The 22,915-nt window shown below is 34.6% G+C and overlaps 1 protein-coding gene across 1 annotated transcript in view; it reads left to right on the plus strand.

The window, feature by feature from the left end:
* Window positions 1-561: 561 nt before the first annotated feature.
* RPGRIP1L (RPGRIP1-like) overlaps window positions 562-22,915 on the plus strand; it is a 54,189-nt gene continuing 31,835 nt past the window's right edge. Inside the window, exons 1-10 of the mRNA XM_009997472.1 lie at window positions 562-646; window positions 1,417-1,558; window positions 3,786-4,084; window positions 6,548-6,647; window positions 7,388-7,418; window positions 7,524-7,636; window positions 12,763-12,868; window positions 14,653-14,799; window positions 15,937-16,010; window positions 19,433-19,572. Of these exons, the coding sequence (XP_009995774.1) occupies window positions 562-646; window positions 1,417-1,558; window positions 3,786-4,084; window positions 6,548-6,647; window positions 7,388-7,418; window positions 7,524-7,636; window positions 12,763-12,868; window positions 14,653-14,799; window positions 15,937-16,010; window positions 19,433-19,572 (1,237 nt within the window). The remainder of the gene's footprint in view (window positions 647-1,416; window positions 1,559-3,785; window positions 4,085-6,547; window positions 6,648-7,387; window positions 7,419-7,523; window positions 7,637-12,762; window positions 12,869-14,652; window positions 14,800-15,936; window positions 16,011-19,432; window positions 19,573-22,915) is intronic.

The following is a 22,915-nucleotide window of genomic DNA, read 5'->3' on the forward strand; positions in this document are numbered from 1 at the left end:
TTAGAAAGTAATTTCTGTTATGACAATGATTGAAAGAAGACTAAGAGAATGGTAGGCAACACTGAAATCGCTTCATAACCCTCAACACCCCTGTTTCATAGAATCCTATTCAAAATGTAGAAGATGGCATTACTCATCTACCAGTTCATGCCTTAAGCTTTGACCTGTCTTTAAAAGAATAAACAAACAATTAAAAAAAATAACCTCCTCCTATGTGCACTTAGAAATATGGCCTTAGCCCAACCATTGCTGAAGACTACAGGTTTAGAAGTTTTAAAAGCTGATTCTACATATGTAAAATAAAATTGTTGCTGTTGCAAAACAAACAAACAAACAAGCTGTATTTTATGCAGAACATTAAACTTAAAAATGAACAATTAAATTGTCTTCTGAGTGATATATTTGAGAGGGGAGCATTTACAGTAATGAACTAGTCTGCTATTCAAGGAATCTGCCATTACTTTTTCCTTCATTTTATAGGATATATTGTAGTTCATTGGAGTTCTTGCAGTTGAAGTCAGAGAAGAATTTCATTTGAGTTTTGTTATCCATAGGTAAGCCATGTCTGTTCCAGCTGATGAAACTGTGGGGGACCTGCCTGTGAGAGATGTAGGTCTAACTCTAGCTGGAATCAAAGGATTACAAGGTTTGTACCAGTTGCTATTTATTACAGTTATTACAGACTTCGATCAGTGTCTTCTTTAATTTATTTCTAAAAATGTTTCTGACATTCCCACTCACAAAGTGAAGTTCCAATGCCATTCAAAATCTGGGTTAAATTCAGAAAGATACTATGACCAATTCTGGTTCATCTTGCTTATCATAAGAGGGGAGTTTTGTGAGATGCTAAACGCTGGAAATCTCATTAAGCTGTAGCATTCATCCTTCCAGAATAAAGAGGAGTTTTTTGCTGAATTGAGGACAAGGCCAGACCCATTTAACAAAGTGGGAACTAGAAGTACTGTGCAGTTCTGGTATGTCACTCAGCTGCTATTAGAACAGGAATCTGTATCTGAGTAAATTTATTGAATTATGAGTTAATCTTCTCGAGCTTCCAGAGCGTGTGATAACTTTGAAAGAGATTATAAAGCATCTGTGGGATAATTATCATCTTAGTTTTTTAAGTAGTGTGTTTGACAGTACCTCATTATTTGCTAAACTGTTTCTTTTGTGTTGTCTAGTAGCTAATCAGTTTGCTGTTTAATTTGAATTAGTTTTTTATCTGTAAGAGGGTGGAAAATTGACATGATTTGTAGACCAATACATCTGAAAAAAAATGAATCAACAGACTCATACAAGTGTAAAATACCAAATTACTTGAAAACTTTCACCATTTCAGTATTACAAAATGTGATACACTTTGGATTATGTGTTGGTGAAAATGAAAGTAATTTAAAGTTGTCTTGTTTTGGGTAGAACCAGCTACACAGAATGTGAGAGCTCGACAAGCCGTGTCGCGAATCAGTCGCGAGGAGCTGGAAGACCGATTTCTTCGTTTACGTGATGAGAGCATCTTACTCAAACAGCATGCAAATAAGCAAGAGGAGAAAATTAAAAGGTGTGAGTTTTAATTTTAGCTTACAAGAACATTTTTGCCCTTTGAAGCATTATCAACAAATTAAGAATCAAGCTGATCTCTCTTAGAGCACTTTCTAAAGCAGTAGCAAATATCTTACTGTGGCTTTTTTTTTTTAAGTTGCTTTCTGGTTGTCTCTGTGGTATATGGGATATTTTTGTTGGTGGACAGCATTAGTTCTCTGTTTAGAGAGTTAACCCCTACATCCAGCACTTTGGAGTTGGCACCTTGGGTTTATAGCTGTGGTGTCTGAGAAGGAATATAACAGCCAAAGATGATGTATAGAAGGATAATTATTAATCAGAAATTTCACCATAGAATCAAAGTGGCTCTTCGTTTGTCTTTGTCTGTCCTTGAAGAAGTTAACCTAAAAGGTCTTTATCCTAGATAACTTCATTGGAGAAGTCCCAAGTAGCATTGGAAACACAACACCCAGTGTACCCAAACATATCCAAGAAACTTTAGGCTTATTATTGAACTTAGTGCTGTGCTGGCAAACTAACCTGGACTCAGCAGAGCTGTTCATGCTGTTGCCATATTCCAAGAGGGCTAATTAATCCAAAGGCACTGTGATTCTCTGTTCCCATTGTGCTGTATTAAGCTGATAAAATGTTGCTGCATCTAAACTAGCTTGTGGTTCATTAAAGGGCATCTGAAGATACTGCCCCTGTGGAAGAGACTACATACTTTTCTAAAGGCCAAAACATTATTTCCTTTTGATTCAGTATTCAGGGAGTCAGGATCAAATTGAGCATCATGACATAACTTGCCTCTTTTATGTCAGGCAAGTGTCACAAATGAATTTTTGGCTTATTCCAAAAGGCATTTCCTGTGTATCTGTTAAATGACTTATTAAATGCACTCATCATCCATTTAGGTAAAATTGCACAGCATGCCCAAATTGGAATACCTGAATTGATATTTTAAGGCACAGAAAATATAAAAGACAGTGTTTGTCTATATTGCCAGAGAAAAATCTTAACTCCTCAAGCTAAATTTCTTTCCCAGCGTCCCTCCTGCCAAAACTCTTGTAACAAGAAGTTTGGAATGAATTAGCAGTAGAAGCATATTGGAAAAAAAACCAAACAAAAAAACCTGCTTACACGAAAGTAACATTCTGTGACATCCTAAAGTTATTACGTTGGGTTTTTTTGTTTCACTTTTGTTCTTTTAAGTAGAAGCTTCTGTCCACAAGTATACAAAAATAAAACAAGCCCCTTTAAACAAATAAAATGTGTCCTTATTTTCAGGGGGTTTTTTTGGGCCTGCAGAAATAGATTCCCTGTAAACTAGATACAGGTCTTGAAGATGTGCGACCAATTTTGTTAAGTCTTGAACTTGTCTTTCTCATCAAAGCCACCTTTTCTTTCTTTATATGCCAAGTTTTTTTTTCCATTCACTGCTGGGTATGTTTTCTGTTCTTGTATATTACATCACCCCCATGTGCCCTCTCTGCCTTTTGTTCTAGCTTACCAATGTTTATCAAAACAAAAGGAAATCAAAGGTACAACTCTTAAGATGCCAAAAGCAAAATTTGTATCCTTTTAAATACAGATTAAAACCATACCTTCTGTATCTAATTATATTCTTCAGCTAACTGTTCCTTCTCTGAAGCACATTGGTAATACTTACCAACTATAAAATTGAGCATGGTAATGAGAACTATTAAGTCTCTTTTCCCTGAGTACCTTCTTAAATATCTCTACCTATGTATTTTAGCCACTTCAGAACTGAAAGATATAATTTAAGTTCTAAAAGGCTAGAAATTATATATCATTGGAATGTTGCATATTATTAGCATTCTTTCAATAGCAGAATGTTTTGTGGAATTGGAGCTTTTATAGTTTGCCCCACCACATCCCAAATGTGTAACTTTACTTAACAGCATGCAGAGGTTCCTATATAAGGTCATGCGTTAAAAATTACATTTGAGCAGCATATGGAGTAAATATGTGTCCTCCCGCTACTAACCTTAAATGATAAGCCTTAGAAACTGTTATTTGTCAGTGCTATAAAGCAGATTGCTGCACAGTGGTTTCAATTATCTTCAAAGAGTTCTTCACAGGCAGTAATAGTTATATCAAAACCTGAAATTTATTATTCAGGTTCTATGCTGCAGTCTTCACAGTGATTATGTTCCTTTCAACAGAATGCTTTTTATGCTGACTTTTCACATTCTTTTTCATCTTTTTTAAATTATTTTCCCCAGAATGGCCACCAAGTTAATACGGCTTGTTAATGACAAAAAAAAGTCTGAACAGGTTGGTGGCGGCCCCAAGCGGCTGGGTCAGGCGGTGGAGCTGGAAGAAATGATTGAGCATTTGCAAGAGAGAGTTCGTGAGCTGGAGAAACAAAAGGAGAGCCTCCGCAGTAAACTCATTTCAACTAAACAGCAGCTCCAGATTCAAGGCCATAGGCCTTGTCCCTACAGATATGTTCAGCCTCGGATTAACACTGGCCTCAGGAAAGGGAGTGAGGCTGCAGGTGTGCCAGAGCACACCAAGAAAGGTACAATTCACCTTTGTTAAAAACAGTGGTTTATATAGATGCCACTAATTACTGCTTCACTGTAGCAAGTATGTCCATGTACGTCCATTTTCTGCTCATCAGTGGGCAATAGTATCTGTAGGCAGAAAGATTGGTTTTCCCTCTTTTTCTTGCATTCATTTATAGGAGTCATGATAACTTATTTGCCTTTGAAGTTCCTATTTTAAGAATCCACAGTGGTAGGGGCAAAGCAGAAGTACAGATTTGAAAATAAAGCAGTTATGGAAGTTTACTAATAGTTAAAATCACGGGACGTTCTAAGTATAACTTCTCTACATGTTAAAGGCTTATAAAAGAAGTATATGAAAAAGTTCAGTGTTGTCATGTTATAAGTGTTTTACATCTGTAGCTTGTTTGCACATATTTTCCCTTTTTTAATTTCAAGGTTTGTTCTAGTTTCTTGATACATGTGTGCAGACTTGAAAAATTTTTTACATGTGTGGACTTTGAAAAGCAAATAGCACAATGCAGCCATCTTTAATGCTGTTGTCTACTGTCAAGACTCACTGCTTAAGGCAATCTCATTCTCAGTCCCTTATTTACAGTAGCTACATTTGAAAATTACACTTTAAAACCTTTTTCTGTTCATATGAACATTTGTAGAAGTAGCTGTACTCAGTTAATTTACCCACTGTATAGGTAATGTGTTTAAAAAAAACAAGATACCTCTGGCTCTTGTTTAAAACACAACTCAGCAGTATTGTCTCCCTAATTTCTACAAACTATAGATGAGGCTGATGGCCAATTATACCCTGTGTTCTCTCCATCTTCTTTCTTCTCACCCTCCCACCAGTCTTTATTTTGCTTACATTGATTATTCAGGTATATGAAAACAAACAATTCTGTTTTTTGGTGTTTTTTTTTAGTCAGGAAATAAAAAGCAATTGGCTCTACTACTTTGCTTCTTTAAATTGAATACAATGCAAATTTTAAGTACACCTTAATTTTTTACAGATTGTCATTGTCAATTTATTTTCAGGATCAATTTGTTTGCTTTAAAAATACAAAAATAGGGTAGCAATACAAATTTTTTAAGATCACAGGGTTAGCAGAGAGAAAAAGGCAACTTGTTTCAAGGATTAAATATCAAAGGTTAGTAAGGCATGGTGTGTAGACTTCTCTTGGCATAAAAAGAGATCCAGATCAAGGATGTCCTGTGTAGAGCTAGATTTGGGGATTGAGACAGTGGTTCTTCAAGTGAAGAGAACATGAGGAAGAAAAACAAAAGAAGGAAAAGTTGTCCACAGAACATCCATTTTCAGATAGTAAAGTTCAGAAATTTCAGAGGTTCTAGTGTGTCCATCTCTGTTCTAAGACCTTCTCCAAACTAGGAGGCATTCTGATAACTTCAATGCTATAAATATGCAGTTTCCTAAACACATATTCCTGAGGTGAAGGCTATTATTAAAAAAATTTCAGTAACCAACACTCAGAGTTTGGACACAGTAGTAGTGTCTTCCAGAGGTCAGAGAATGTTTTCTGTAGTATTCATTAGGATGTTTCCTGTTTTTCTCCTGCATGTTTTCTCATCCTGCCTTTTTGATTAATGATAATAAACCGAGCAGTCTGGTGTTAGGTAGTTGCCTCCTATTATTAAGGAGTGGCTAGACTCTTGGATGCTCTGTGGAACCATGAGGCTGAATTGCAAAACATTTTTAGCACAGATCAGAAGATATTCAGAGCAATTCTCAGAAAAAAAATAAAACAAGTGCCTGGAAAAACTCAGGAGAGCTTAGCTTAGCTGTCTGCAGGATATGAAGAGGTGAGAAGAATCCACAAATAATAAATAGACCTGGCTGGTTTACAAATACCATAGCAAGTGGTCAGCTATGAATGTTCACTAAATACTTACTGGATTCTCTTATTACTTTCTTTATTAAGTACAACCATCTAAGATGTATCAGAATTTGAACAAAACTAAAAAATATATACTCGACATATATATATATACACATATATAGCACAATTACCAATACCTTAAAATAACACTTAAAGATCAAAATTTGAAACATCTAAATAAATCAAGTAATCTCAGCACAAATGCAAAGTAGGCAAATTTTTTTCAGTCAGTTTGTGAACCCGCTAGTCTCACTGTATCTTGGACCTAGTTCACTCAGTTTTGGGGGGTGAGGGACAGCAGCCTTAATGCTGTGTTTGAAAGTAATGCCTTGTTTGGTTGTACTTCATTTCTTCTTAATGAAGCAAGGCAATCATAGACTCATAGAACCATTCAGGTTGGAAGGAGAAATAGTTTTGGAGAAACCATTACTTTTGTTCCTGAACTATCAATCAAGTAATTTTTCACTTTTCTTCTTAACTAGGGTCTTAGCATGCTTCTAAAGAAGTGTTTGTGTTGTATAGAATGTGTTGTTTTGTTAAATACTTTTTCTTTCATTTTGACAAAAATTTATCCTTTGTTTTCAGGAATGAGATTTCAGGATTTAGAAGTGAGATCACCTAGCCTTGTGCACGCAAAGTATGGACACAGTCTGCTTGAGGACCCAAAGCTTGAAATAAGACATTTGTATGATTTTAATATTTCTTAATTTTTCTCATTGAGATTGTTAAAACTTGGGGTTTTCTTGAAGGACAAAAAAAATACATTTTTCAGAAGTTTTCTATTCAGAAAATAAAGTGAAGTTGTTGGATCTGACAAGTGTATCACTAGTGACAATGCAGAAGTTTTACGATAAGGGAAACATAAGATCAAGAGTTTAGAATGCAAAATGTAGGTACATAAGAATGTGGCTGAAAGCTAAGATTGATATTCAATGGTGAGCCTCTCTTTCACAAAAGAAAAGTGTTATGTATTGTGCAAAAAAGGCAGTTTAACATCTAACTTGAAGATACTGAGATCTGATTAGAATATTGCAATATTTTTCTTCTCCACAGTATATTGAAATCTATTATGCTTTTTAGACATCTGCTTTTCTAACAGCTACTTTCAGTATGCATGTTGCTTTCCATACTGGTTTACCTAAATCAGATTTACTGAAATATTTTTAAATGTATGTTTTCTATATTGTGTTTGATAATATGTTTGAATGTTTTACATATTTATTGTACCAATTGCATCTTTTCATGTGGTGACCTCTAATAATTTTCATGGTAGAGTTGAACTCTTAAACCTCTCTTGTGATGCATCTCATTAAGAAATACACATTTTGCTGAACACCAAACATTTTTGCACTCTTTTTTATTATTATTTAATTCTTTTATTAAGTAGTTACCTGATTTTGGAACATAAAATGCTTGTACTTTCAGGGAGACTGTGATTGAGTCCCAAAGGGAACACATTGAGGAACTAGAAGGTGCCAGAGAGGCACTTATGAGTCAGCTAAGAAGGAAAGGAAAGGAGATTGAAGAATCTGACCTGCGGCTGAAAGAACAGAAGGAACACATTGAGGAACTAGAACATGCCAGAGATACACTTATGAGTCAGCTGAGAAAGAAAGGAAAGGAAATTGAAGACTCTGTCCTACAGCTGAAAGAGCAAGAAACAGCAAACCAAAGGTATTGTGAAAAATTGAAATCTCCATGGTAAAAGTGCTAGACAACCTATATCATATTTATTTATACCTGTGAAAATTACTTACTCTGTTAGTAAATATGTGCTTTATACACATTTTCCCTTTTGTTGAAACTAAGTCAAAGTGTTTTGCCAAATAGCCATGGATAATTATAATTAAGGAGATTGTTATGATAATAGGTTATTATGTTTTTTTCAGAAATACACAGAAGTTCATAATTACCATTTTGGAGAATTCATTTCCAGCTGATCCAGATTAATTGAAGTTCAACTTATTAAAATCTAATAATCCACTATTGCTTCTATATAATTCCTAGGGAATTTTAGATATAGGTTCATGGTGGATAATTTAATGTTCATTAGTACTCATCAGTACTAAGCCAGACAAACGTGCTAGTGGAATATATTTCTCAGTAAAATCTGCATTAGTTTAGTCTCTTTCTTATTTCTTCTTTCCCTTTTGCAGAAATATATGCAAAATTATTTACCTTTGCATATATTTTCCTTCCTTTGACTGTTTCAGTTTCAGCCTTTTAATTGCATTAAGGATCTAATACAGCATGATCCTGCATTCCATACTCATTGATGTCCAAGAAAGTTCTACATGAAGAAGAACTATCTAGTCAGTTCTTGAACTGCCCTTCAAGAGAGGGACCCCATTATAATTCTTTTGTGGATCAGTGGTGCTACATAAATAATACATCATAATGTTTGCTATTAAATTATTGACAAAGTCATTAGTCTCCCCTATTTGGAATTTCCTTTCTATAGTTTAAATAGGTTAAAGAAGTTGTTAGCATAAATAATTTCTCAGTCTGTGCCTGCAGTGAATTCAGGAAATATTTAAGTGGGTTTTTTTCATTATTTGAAAATAATCTTATACAAATCTCAAAGAAAGTCCTTGCTTTATTTTTGTATAGATAACACTGTTTAAGTTCAGCAGTCAGAAACTGAACATAACTTCTAAATTCAGTCTAAGCTACCATGTTTCTGTGAAATTTTTAAGGAGTATTATAGTAAAGATATACTTAAAATTCAGCTAAAAAATCCTTAAATAAAGCCAAGGTATAAAAAAATAGTGCAGATCTGTATTTGTTTATGTTACTCAAATAACTTAAATCAACTATCATGGATGGTATACAAGTAACAATCTCTAAATTCATGTTTGAAGTTCTGGAATTATTTTCTTTATAGTTATTTCTTTTTTGAAACCTGTTAAAAGATACATTAAGTATTTTAGAGTTACAGTGTTTGGTTGAAGGTACTGGGAAAGAATAGAAATAAAAAAAGTCTGCTAGTGCATATCCAGAATAGTGTTACTTTTATAACTTTGCCACTAGAATGCTTTATGGAAGGCTGTTAATCCCCATGTTTTTCAATTCTGAGTTAATTCTGATTTAAGGCAGAAATTTGGCCTGTGGGTTGTTAGACTAAACACAATTTCTTCTGTACAAAATGTAACTGCACTTAAGTTGACTGTTTTTGATTTAAAGATGGCCAAAACAATAATAACCACATGTTTTGATGTCTGTGATACACAGTGCACAAGTTAAAAGATTAAGTCTGAGCAATCACATTTTGGAAGCAGCTTGCTTCAAATAACTTACTGGCTTACAGTACTTTCCAATAACAGTTTTAAAGGCACCCCAAAAAGCATTTGTGAAATGGGTACTTGGCATTTGCACGTCTGTGACGGGGGAGTTTTGTGTGTTTTGCTTGGTTGTTTTTTTTTAATGAGAGATCTTATTTGCCAGTCAGTTTTAAATTCCTTTGGCATTTTTTGTTGCAGTGTGACTTTGGAATTAGACTTATAAAATGTGTGGATTTTTGGACAGGAGTATCATATCTGACACTCTCATAACTTTTGTGTTTACTTTATAGCATTGTAGAACTAGATTAAATTGTGGAGCCAGTTAAAAACAATGCATTATCTCAGGGGTTTTGAGAGACTACAGAATGTATGTGAATTTGCTAAATCATGTCTAATACTAAAAAACCCTGATATTTGCATTTCCATACCTGATTTTTCATGTTTAACTAGTTTTCCTAAAGAACATGACTTTTTTTTTTTTTTTTTCATTTGTAGAGAACTCTTGAGCCAGGCAAATAACTATATCATTTTATGTTGGTATTTAAATAATCTTTATAATTTAGATGCTAAAAGCTATTAATACAACGTTAATGTTTTGACTTGTTGCAAATATGCTATCAATTACAACATAAAGATGCTACTAGGAGGTAAAAGTTGTTTTTTTCCCTTTGTATTTGGACTTCCTATAAGGAAGATAAAGGACAGAACATAATGTATATCACCATATAATCCTGTTAGTACCTAAGCCATGATAAAATCAGAAGAGGACTGCACACTGATGTTCTGCTCTTTACTTCTTGGGAGTCTTTGGGTACATCTTGGCCATTGATGCATTTGTGATTGAGAGCTACTAGCCTAGAAAGCTTTTGTTTATTTTGCCAGAGAGAGGAAAAGTCATCCTGAGAAGTATGGTGGTGATATTTTTTTACTTGTTTTTCTTGTTCTGAATGTGAATGGGGGAAGTTTGGGACCTACTGGTGCACTTAATAGGATAGTCTGTAAGAGCAGTCTCAGTACTGCATGCATGTCCTGCTCATGTGGAAGTAAAGACAAGATGCAAGGGATGTGGTTTAATTAGACCTCAATTTTATTAGCTTAGCCATCTGGGATTTACTGGCATAAACTTGTACAGTACAGGTCAAGATCCTTTCTTTAATAATTTCCTTCTGGTGTAGGCTGCTATCAGTCCCCCATTCCCACACAGCTGGTCCCCAGCCTATTACTGGGACCCTATGCTATGTGCTTTTAATCCAAAGGTCTGGAAAAGAGATTGTCTCTGGTGTACTTCAGACATTAGCCCCAGTCATAATTCTTACCCTTTTAGAGAGTCACTTTCTCCTAACTTAATTTCCAATTTCAGACTTTTACATCTAGCTTTAAAATTAAGTTTAGAGTAGGATACAGTTCATGTTCTTCATTTCTGCACTTGTGGCAGAAAGCATGCTAGAATTAAATCAGTATTCAGGTTACTGCCTTGGAAGGGATGTTAGTTCCTTTTCTTTTTCTAACTTCTGCTCCAGGTCTAACTCTGTGTCGTCAGATTCTGTGGCAAAATTTTTTGGCTGTTTTGGCAAGAGGGAAAATATCAAAGGAGCTATCTTAGTATAGCTTTATTCTTACATATTATTCTGTTGTTTGGGCAAAATATCTAGGTAAGTGAAAGGTAGTATTGACTTGTATATCAAATCTGTACATAATTCCTGGTTTTGAGTTGTATCAGAATACTTGGGCAGATGTTCTGGGAGCAGAATACATCAACTACCTGTGAGAGAGGAAGGGGTGTAGATAATAGATTTCTCTTGTATTCTACTGGTTTGTGACTTCTTTTAAAGAAAAGTTAATTTTGCCAAGAGAAGCTTCCTCAATTCACTTTGCCTTGCCCACAAATCTGAAATGATTTTGTTATTCAATTACAAGCACCTTGTCATGTACCTAGATGCATTGGACATTTTTTAGATGTACTTTAATAACTAAAATATTGTAGAAGCACTGTTAGAGAATTTTGTTGCTCTAGCCTATGAGAGCTGAGAGTGTGATGGATGTAATGCACTAATAAATAAAGGGCACATGCTTTGTGGAGAAAGAAATTTCATGAGATAAATAGTCATATAATTGTAAGACTTGAAATGATCTCAATAAAAAGTAATTTTTCACTTCCAAATTTGAATAATTTACTTCATAATATCAATACCACAAACCTGTTTTAATCAAATGCTATTTCATATACTGTTGAAAAAATAGTTAATCTTGATTGTCAGGAGCCATGGGGTTTACATCTGTACATCATAAATTTCACTATCATCTGCTCCTTTTTCTACTTTGAAAGAAAAAACAAAAAAAAATTCCTCCTTAAAAAAAGCCCCTTCTTAAAAAAGAAGGAGGGGAAAAAAAAAAAAGGAAAAGCCTTTGAAGGCATCAGAGCTTTTTGTTTGATGTGTGGAACAAGATTAATAAAAACGTGCCACTACATTAGCTTTTAAATAGCTGGCATGAGACAGTGCTGCTGTCTATACTCACCACAACTTAAATTCATGTAGTTAACATGTTTCAGACACATGAGAGTTTTAGCATTGCTTAGGGTTTCTTCTTGTGGAAGATCTCAGGTTTGTGAGTATGTTTATCTTCTGTGTAAGGACAATTAAGTGGGCAATGCCAAAACACCATAGCCTTTGATATTTTACAGAATAGAAGGAAAGTATTTCACATACTCAGCTGGTTTACAGATGTTTAAGCTTTGTAGTCCATTTTCTTCCTCCAGCATGGCATTGTGACAATTCCTCCAGTGTGTGTAAAATAGATAAATATTGAAAGAGAAATTACCTTTTAAAATGCTAGAGATTTAAGCTGCTTTTGTAATATTTTATATTCATACAAACCAGAATTGATTTCCCATTCTTTAAATAACTGAAAATAATGGGATTTAATGTCACTGAAGTAAGGAAAACTTAGAACTTAAGAAAAACTAAAGAAATAAATATTTAAATTTGGAATTATTTAAACAGCCTTTCTTTTAAACAGTATGTTCTCAAGGCAGTCTTACAATTGTAACAATATAGAACATTACATTAAGTGTCTTTGATGTTGTTAAGACACACCTGCAGCTTGTGTGAATGCCAGACTTAAGGTGTTACAGTATAAATTGCTAAGTCACTTTTTCTTAGCAGTTCCGCTGGCACCAAGTATTTTAGAGAGTGAAAAAAAAATCAATGGAAAACAAATAATCTCTTTAGGTATAGGATTGTTTCTTCTTCCTGTCATACATGGTTTGATACGATAAACAAAGATGTGTATGTATTGATTGAAGCTGCTGTGTCTTCATGCAGTAGAATGTTTGTTTACCTAAATTCTGTCATGTGGTTTATAGAATAAATTAATTTGGGTATTACACAGTAAATCTTCTCCCAAATGTGTTGTAGAAAGCTGATTTGCAAAGGATTTCAACTTTTCAAGGCAAAAATAATAAGATAATTAGTTTTGTATCTTTAAGCTCATGCATTTCTTTTTAAATCCATTTTGAAGGCTGAACATCCGGGACAATGTGGAAATGATCAAGGTCCGTAAGCAGCTGGTTGAGAAAACCAAGGCTCTTTCAGCAATGGAAGGAAAATGTCTCCAGCTTCAAGAGGTAATTGCAGTTTGGTCAGTAAAATTCCTTTACTCTTGTCACATAAACATGTGTAAATGGCAAGTAAATATACACAGTTCTTGATTGGTGTATAATACTTATGTCTTTTCTGCCAAAGCATCTCCTCTGTTAGCAGCTCAAATCAAATTTTTCACAGGGTGAGATGTATAGAAAGTACATTTTGGGGAGACAGGTTTCACATGGCTTTGTGTACTTAAATAGAAATTGGTAAGTAAACTTTTTCATTTTAAATCATATGCGACTTTTTGGTAATTTACAGCAAACGTCAAGTACTTAGGCCTCTTTCTTGGCAGCAGCTGGATAGAAACACATGACTAGGATTCAAACTGGTATTTGAAGACCATGTTTCTAATATTCACAATGAAAACTGCATATTTTAAAAGGATGAGTGTGTTTTGTCTCCTTTTTTTATATTATTATAAGCTAATGGATACAACGTTTTCCTATTTCCAATGACTGAAATGTCTACTAAATGTAACGGTAAAATGCAAAATTTCTAGTTTAGAAAGCACGTACTCATCAACAAAGCAGTTTTTAGTGGTTTTTTTTCTGTTTATTTTGGTGATATGTAAGACTATTGAGTTCATGGAAAGACATAAGGGTGAAATGGTCTGTGAAAGGCAGCTTTGCCAAGATGTTTTATTTTTTCTTCATATGTCATGGATTGAAGTGACAACAAGTTACTGAAATGGAAAAGAACTTCAGAAAAAAATGGAAGCTGGGAGATGGGGAAAATAAAATTAGTTCACTTGGACGGTTGAAAGGGTTAGAAACAGTAAGGATTCTGATTTTGAAGAAGAAGAAATTTGGAGAGAAATTAAGTGTGTAGAAGAAGGATTTTTTTTTTTTTTTAGGTGTCTTTTTTTGAAGTTACTGAAATACAGTTCACAAATATACAACAAAGCAAGAAGAGCACTAAAGAGAGACTTCAAAACAAATGAGTAATATACTTAATTATCTCTTTGAAATAAGACTCATTGTTAATATTATTGATACTCCATGATACTTTTCTTGTGGAGAAATGAGATACATGAGGCTGAAGATCAGGATGGTGATTCAATTTTCTGTGGTTTTTTTGGTTGTTCGTAGGATATTCAAACTACATGTGAACCTAAACAATTTGTACAGGTTTCACATTCAGCTTCTCTATTTAACTGCTTTTTTGGAATATTACATGGGAAAAAGAAAGCTAACTTTTTATTAAACAGGAGATTGGCTTTTGGGCTGTTCTGTTTCAAATAACATTTTGAGTGTGCTTTACATTGACATTCTTAATGAATGAGGCTTTATTAAAGCATTGTGAAATGTGGGCAGTATATGAGTGCATTAGGATTATGAAACAATTATATATCTAAAATTAAGGGTTAACTGAGCTGTGGCAAGTTCTGTGATTAACATAACTGTGGTCAACATTCATTTTTGCTTGCTACTACAGTGTTTTTTGGTCAGCATGTCTAACCACTGTAACCACAGCAAAATCTTTTAATTGCTTAGCAGATGTATTGCTTGTTCGTTTTCATCATGACTGAACTGAGGGTTTAATGTTCCTGAGAGCAACAAAAATGCCACCTTCTCCTGGCCCTGTGTAATGAAAAGTTGCTTTTTTATATAGTTCAAGAGTGTCTCCTGTTGACCACATTGAGAATATATATTAAATACTGCTGTAAGAGACCACTGGTTGGATATGCAGAGTATTGTAACATTCTACTGAGTGTGTTTTATTTCAACTATTTTTCTGTATTTTTCTTCCTTCCTTTTCATAGAATGAAAGGAACTTGAAGATCAGCCATGATGCTTTAATAGAAAAAGGTGATGAACTGAATCGACAGCTTAAAGAGGAGCAGTTAAAGTGCTTCCGACTTGAAAAGGAATTGCAATCAGTAACTGTTTCAAAGCAAAAGACAGAGGAGGTGAGATTGTGTTCAGGAGAGCTAGAATCTGCTTTAGGTAGTACCCAAGGGAAGAGTAAATAATGGGATACCTTTTAATTGCAGAGATGTGAATAGATCTTTCAAACACAGGACTAACCTTATAACGTATATATTTTTATCCTATTAAAAAAAGAAAAATCCTGTGGCTACTGCTTGCATTTCATAAAATCATGAACCATACCTGGTCCCCATGCCACATGCGTTTGAACTATAGTGTTTGAACTATATTGGAGGTTAAAGCATAGGATTCTGCATCAATTCTGAGATTGGGCGAGTGGTTTGTTAACCAGAAAAAATCATAATTGATCACATATTGCTAGTTTTTTTATTTCAGCCTGTTTTAATTACAATGCAGTGCAGTTTTACATCTTATTCAGCAGTACAAATCAGTCACTTTTATTTCCTTGTTTAGTGGCTCTCAGTGACAAGTGTCATCACGAACAGTTGCCCAAATCAAATGTTTTATTCTTCAGTCTCTTAAATATGAGGAGTAATAGTCTACAAACTTAATTGTTTTTCCTTACACTTTGCAGCAGATTAAGTTTAGTTATACCACCTGGTTTACCTGTTTTAAATGTATTTTACATGAACCCAGGTTACCTCATAGATACTTCCTCCAAATCTTTACACTACTGTGATGCATGTAGGGTGTATCTTCTGGGTTCAAGCATCTTGTATCTTTAAAACCATGTCCTGTTTTAATGAGTATTTTGAAAGCAAGGACTTCTTGTCTCTATAAGGTTAATAAAAATATTTACTACACAGAAGCCATTAACTAGCTAATACTCACTTATCAAAACAGAAATAAAAATTTTTAATGCTATAGTTTGAGGGGTTTTTTGGTTTTTTTTGCATAAGGCAGAATGTGTTTAGATACTGTTGTTCAACTGTTGTTTGTTAGTCTCAGCTTCACATAAACAGCACAAAAAAACTATTTGGGCTGAACATAAATCCATGTGATTAAAAAAGTGATTTTGAAGCTTCTAAGACACTGTTCTATAAAAGGAATAAATAAAAGCCTGGCATCCCTACATATCATTAACAAATTGTCTTTACACGTTAATTGTAATTTCCTTTTGTGCTGTGCATTGTTTGAAATGTCTTTCTTAATTTTAGTTACAGGAAAGAATAAATTATCTAGAAGAAGAGAAGGAACTCTTGAGGGAAAACTATGATAAGCTGCATAACAGGCAAGTTACCGTTTCTGTAAGTAAAAAACTTGATTCCTGTCCTATTTAATAGGTCTTCATATACTTTGTGCTTGAATGTGCGTATGCATATTGTGTTTGTGCACACATATAAATGTATTTATGCTACAGTTCATCATATCACCGAGTTTTTATTGAAACTTTTGTGCTGTTCTGTCTGTATTTCATCTGTTCCATTGAAATAGAGCAGCTTCCATACTAAGACTCTAAAAATAGTGTATAACTAGTTTTGCAAAATCTATTGTAAAAGTAAGCAGTCGTTTTATTTTGAACATCAATGCAAAAAGTACCAAAATTATTTCTCCTCTTAATGTTTTTCTGATTTCTCTGTGTGATGCCTGTCAATGACTAATCACAATGTGAGTTACATCAAATGTTGTTTAGAGTACTCTTAGAATATTTGTTATGCTTTTCGGTCATTCTACGGTGAAACAAAAAATTATGGTGATAAAAAAATATTAGTACAAATGGCAAAACAGTTTTCATATATGAGATGGAACAGTTGCATAATCACAACATCTAGAGTTTTGTATAGGAGCAAGTTGATCAGTTTTCTCTTGCTCACATTCCTCCAAAGTCTGATCATGTTTTATTTCTGAACTTTTCTCTTCTGTCATTATGCAGAGAAATAACTCTTCCTAAGGAATTAGCTTACAGTCTTGGCTTGACATTTTTTGTTGTATTTAAACCACAGTAGGATAACTTAAAAAAATGTTCAACTAGATAAATATAAATATGGTTGTCTCCTAACCCAGTAATCTGCAATGTGGCTTTTCGTTAACCTAAAGTGATCTGTCTTTTCATATACTCCCATTTAAATTCTTATTCATGTTTCATCATTCCATGTTACTATATGGGTAGCAAGAACTGGAGACATGGGATCCTTTCATTGTAACTACTGTTTGATGGCCAGATTTTTCTGTTACCAGTTTAAACAATGCAAGGTTACTACAGCTTGTCTGTTGCTGGCAGTGGATAGGCCAGTGTCCACAGGTGTCATATAATTAATAATTTATTTATTTTTTAATTGTGGAAAATAGGCATAAACCCATTCTTTGCTAATGCTGCTTTTTTGTGGAAATCCATTTGAAGGTGATAGGAATTTTGCCACAGCCAAGGCTGCAGAACTGGATCTGAAAAGTTAAGAAAGAATAAGTATGGATTTGTCAGTTGACTCTTACTGTTGAGTCAGTATCCAAGAAAACAATTCGTTTGGGTAAAAGCTTTGAGGAATTGTTTGCATATGACCTTGTAAGGCAAATCTAGCAATGCTTAAATTCCCTCCGGAGGAAATGGTGCCAGATGTGGTTGACCATTTATAGTTACCCAGATGGATTCAACTCCAGTGAAATACAGTAAATGTGAAAGAAATTGCACATGAATTCAAGTAAAAGTAATCTTAAAATTCAAAGGAAGAAAGCAACAGAAGTAGAGTCAATTCAAACTGACATAAACATTAGCATTATATAGGTGTGGCTAACATTTGTCTTCTAAAATCTGTCATTTAAATGTCTAAATTCTGAATTACTATCCCAATAACTGTTTTAATGATTTTTTTCTCCCAGCATAGTCTTTTGAAAAAATGAAATCATGTGCAGCTAATCTATAGGTGAAGTAATTGTACCTAAAAATAACGAATGCAGATTAATCTAGATATCATGGTCAATAAAACTTGGTAACACTTTCGGAAGTGTGAAAACTAAGGGTATTTGATATCTTTTCTTCCTAAAATTTAGTCTTTCCTTACGGGAGCCAATCAAACTTTGAAGTCTCATAGAACAGTTATAGAACATGCTGTCTCTTTCATACCTCTACAGTATCAAAGAAATGAGTGTGGGTTCAGTGCATGATATTTGCTGCATATTATCTTCAAAATTATAACAAAGTGAAATATGTATTGTTGTAGGACTTAGAAGCATTGCTTAAGTTCATGCATGCTATGAAAGACATTATCACACGATAAGATGGTATATGCCTGGAGAGCTATATGAATAGGTGTGAGGTAGGTACAGTAAGTGAAAAAGGCAAAATACAGAGAGGTAGAACTGTTTTTATGAAGATCACAAATCAAGGTTATGAACTCCTGCCATATTCTTCAGAGTCTAAAATTCATGCTATAATATTATTTTCTTTAATCTTAAGGTCATTCTTCAAATATATTAGATAGAAATGCCTGTATCTGTGCTCAAAACCACTTTATGCAGTCATAGCCATCAAAACAGGCAGTTTTCTTCCACTCAGGATGTACAGTCTGCAAAGCTATGGGGACTGTCCCGTCTGCAATATTTCTTTCTTCTCTATGATTTTTTTGGTTGAGGCTTTTGTTATATAGAGCTCTGTGAGAGACAGCTGGATAAATAGATATCAGAAGAGGTTTTTTTATACATTTATATATGGAAAAAAACCCCAACATTTAAACTGGTGAGCTTCACCAAAGTAGGGAGTTGAGGAAATTACTCTTGTTTAAAAAAATCCCTACAATTTCTGATTACTCACAGAATACAGAAGTGAATAAACTGGTTTATGAACAGTTAAGATGAAGGACATTTTTCCAGCCAGTAAGAATGCAAGTATTTAATAATAATATGAATAACAGAGTACTAACTGTCTAAGTTACATGAAAGCACATTGCATTTCTATGTGCTTTTTATCTCCTGGGAATTATACTGTAAAGTATATAATGTACTTAATTTGGTTTCAATCTGAGTTACATGGTTTGTTGTGGTTTAAGCAGTTCTGCTGGATTCTGTGTCCATGCAAGCCTTACTGCCCATAGATTGGTAGTTTACAAGTAAATAATGTGTTACACGCAAAATAGTTATTCTAATTTATTCGCCCACCTCTGTTTTTTATTTCTTAGAGTAGGAGAGAGATTACTTTATATGTGCTGCTTAATCAGCTTCAAAATTGTTGTTTTATAGTGTGAGAAAACTGTTGCCACTTTGTGGTCAACCTTTCTTTGAACAGGCAAGTGACTTGAGGCTCTGCATGTTTCACGGATTTAAAAGAAATCAAGTGGGTGATCCCGGTTCTCTACATTAAGAGGTTTTGTACGCGGAAAGAATGGTTTTGTCAGTTGCTGAGGTTTGGAGTTGTGGATTACTCTGGGATATGCATCTGAATTCCTTTTCTAGTCCCACAAATGCTGTATGCTGCCAACTTTTCTGACTTTGGAGCTCTAAATTAAGGCCAGTTCCTTTGCTCATCCCACAGACTCTTTCATGTTTTCTAACCGCAGCCTGAGAAAGGCGCCTTGGTTTCAACAGCAGCAGACCAGCATATGTTTACTTAATTCCTAAGACATGATGACAGTGGTCTCTGTGCCACTAAAAGCTTTTCTCTTTATTATTTTCTGTTGAAGCTGATTTCTGAAAGTTTTTCATATGCCACATGTTTTATTGCAGTGTCTTCAGTATGACCCATGAACAGCATTGGAAATTAAAGGAACAGCAACTGCAACTGCAAATTACTAAACTAGAGGCTGCTATCAAATCTGATTTAGCAGACAAAAATGAAATCCTTGACCAGATCAAAGTAGAAAGAGGTATACTTCTGAAATAACTATGATTTTCTCATTCTGTGAGATTCTCCTGTGTTGGAGTTCAGGTATATTGCCCAGAAAAGTATAATTTCTGTTCTTGGTGCTTTCAGAGCTTCCATTTGAACAATATGCTGAAGTTATTACTAGCTATCAAGTACGAAAATTAACCCAGTGCAGGTTATTTGCTGAATGATGATCATACAACTCTAGCTGCATTAATTCTTCATCTGTTGAGTTAATATTTAATCTTTATTCTGTATCTCTCTACATTGAAAATTCTTAAGGAAAAGAGGGCCATCTGACAGTCCTTCACAAATAATAAACCACTATGCTGATTTTATTGACTGTATAGATGGTTAATTCTTTTAACTTCCTGAATTCAGAATTACTAAATATTTTTTAAATAATCTAATTTATTTACCGATATGTACTTTTAGATTAATACATTTTTCTTATAATATACTGAACGGATTATTTAATATGTGTTTTTCCCATGCTGTAGGACAACTTGTCAGTGAATCTTTAAGACCTTGCAATATTTTCTTTTTTTGTTTCTCACTGCTTTGATAGACTGTAGCAACACGAAGTTTACAAAGCAAGAGCACAGGCAGGAAGTAAACTAAGTATTTTTAGAGTTGAATCTTCCAATGTGTATTATTTTAAAAGGTGTATTTCTGTAACTAATGGAATGGAATGAAGGGGGCCGACTTGTGAATAGTTCCTCTGATGGTTATGGCTTGAGTTTAGCATGTGCTTACCATTAAGTTTCTGAGTAGCTCTACTGACTTCAAATATTAGATTAAATATTTAAACATTTTATTTGACCACAGCAAGTGTTTGCAAAATTAGCCTTAAGAGATACTAAAATAAATAAGGTGCCTTAAGCTACAATAATACAAAGTTATGACATATTGACAGTTAAAACCAGTTGTAACAGTTTGATTGTGCAATGCAAAATTCAAAGTGATGATAAGAGCATGAAAATGTTATAGGCCATACTGTTATTTGATCAAGTTGAATGTGGAAAATGAAGCAATGCCTTCCATCTTCTATCCTTCTGTGAACATTATGTTTGAGTGGCAAGTTTTTACCACCCCTTCCTGAAATTGATATTTGTTGTACTCTTAAACTGGATCACTGGGTTACTGCAGTGTCGATTTGTACTGAATTGAACTCGCTGCATTTTCAGTACATATTATAATACCCTTCAGGGCCTGTGTATCTAGAATTTCATAACAGCGTAGTATCTTTGACAAAACTTGGGCAGTACAGGTTTCTTCAGTCATGTACATCAGGCTATCTGCCTTTCTTCCACATCCCTTTTTTTTAAGTTCAGATAAAGAACTGGAGTACTGGTTGTCTTAACCTGCTGCCTGGAATTAGACACAATTTCTTTTCCAGGACTAAAAAAGAGGTTTCAATAAATGAAATATTGAAAATTCTTATGCTACAGGGTATTAACATAACCTTGCCTTTTTCCACGTTCTCCTTCAGTATTTCTTTTTTAGAGAGATTGTGTAATTTGGATCTCAATTTTTTAGTAGCATTTTTCTGTCCATAACTTCATAATGTGTTTTGTAATACTTAAATGAAGTACCTAGGCAAACAGAGGGTTTGGCAAAGGAGAGGATAGGTGCTCTTGTATGTGACTGTACGTAGATTATGGAGTCGTAAGCAAGGTAGATCTCAGTTGACTTGGAAGTGCATGCTTCTTGTTTACAGGGAAAGACAGTGACTCTTCTCCTCTGCTCCCTGGTTGGTACTATTTGGCCTGTAAGAACTGTTACTGTGAATTTATGTAGGAGGTGAATAAATGTGGAGGCTTTTTCTCAGTAAGATTCTGATTATTTTAATGTTTTGCAAATATGTACAAATACTTAATGAGGAGAACACCTATGCAAGTTAATTAAAATTCTGCTCTGGGATGGGATTGGCAAAATGTGTATTTTGCTTACAGCTAATTGCACAGTCCCTTAAATGTCTTACAAGGTCCTTATCAACACAGAATACTGTCTGCAGCCCTGTAGTCTGCTTCCACAAGCCATGCAGCCATGGCTCTGTAGCCTTTCAGACAAGCTGCTGTGGCAGTGTTTTCCAAAGCATCCAGCCAATTGTTTTTGCCTCTTTCTTCTGCTGTTACTGTCATAATCTTGCTACTGGAAACCCTGTTATTGTTGTGATTATGTGTTCTTGTGTAATGTGGTCACCAATTGTGTGAGAATCACTTCTCTACCTTCTCTCATTCCCTTTCAGTTGCAGCTCTTGGGTTAGGGGAGGCGAGCTAAGCAGCAGCCAGTGTGCGGCACCAGCCCACATCCAAGTGTGCTCCACCAAGTGCTGATAGTATTATAAGTGGAAACAACCAATAGAGAGTTTGAGTTTCTCCTGATGAGAAACAGTGTAGTTGTGGGAAAACTGAATGTCAGGACCCTCCTGTCACTTCTGTTCTTTAGAGGCTATTGCAGAAGTATTCCATTTCCTTCTGGCTCAATTCCTTGCGTGTCTTGAATTTTTATCTTTGGTTGGGGTCGTAGAAACCCAGCCTGTTGAGAGTCTGGAGAGGCTGCACAGACAGGTAGACTGAGCTGTGCTATTGATAGATTGGCCCGTTTTGTTTCAACAAGCTGTTGAAATTACCTGACTGAAAAAAAGCTAGTTTCCTTTCTATATACTGTTGTCGATTTTGAAGTTAACTTTTTAAACAGCAAGTGTGAATGAATATAAAAAATGTGTACAAAAAATTTAATGAGATTTATGTTAGAAAAAGAGCTTGCTGCTCTCAGCAGAAAATTAATGACAATGAAATAGAAGTATTTGAGGTGGGATCTTGTCTCCTTATCATTGGAAAAAGTGCCAGTTCTGATCTCAGTTTATATTGTATGGAAAAAGAAACATCAGCTTGAGGGGCTTTTTTTCCCTGTGGGAGACCTCCCTAAAGATGCAGGTCTTTTGAGTGTATCATTTGGGAGAGTCCAGAGAAGACTCAATTGCTGATAGGTGTTTCACGATCTTTTGTGAAGGCCAGCTTTCTCTGCCCTTCATAACACATTTTGATTGTTTTCTTATTTTTAATGCTTAGTGTTTCTCTGATATTTTCTACTCAATTACACAAATACGTTACATTTTCTTCAGAACTGCAGAGAATTAAAACCTTACTGGTGATGTGTTCAAATTGAAAGTGACTCTTGAGGAGCCTCAGCACATGTGTGACTAAGGCTACTGTATATAGGAGCAATAGCATCACAGATCATTCATTGTTAGTGAAGTTGTAATTTGATATATTAACTCTGCAAAATAAAACTAGCCTGATACCAGTTTTTGAAACATTCAAAAAACCCACAGCCTC

The sequence above is a fragment of the Chaetura pelagica genome, unplaced genomic scaffold, assembly GCF_000747805.2.
Source record: "Chaetura pelagica isolate M959 unplaced genomic scaffold, ChaPel_1.0 scaffold425, whole genome shotgun sequence".
Classification (NCBI taxonomy): Eukaryota; Metazoa; Chordata; class Aves; order Apodiformes; family Apodidae; genus Chaetura; species Chaetura pelagica.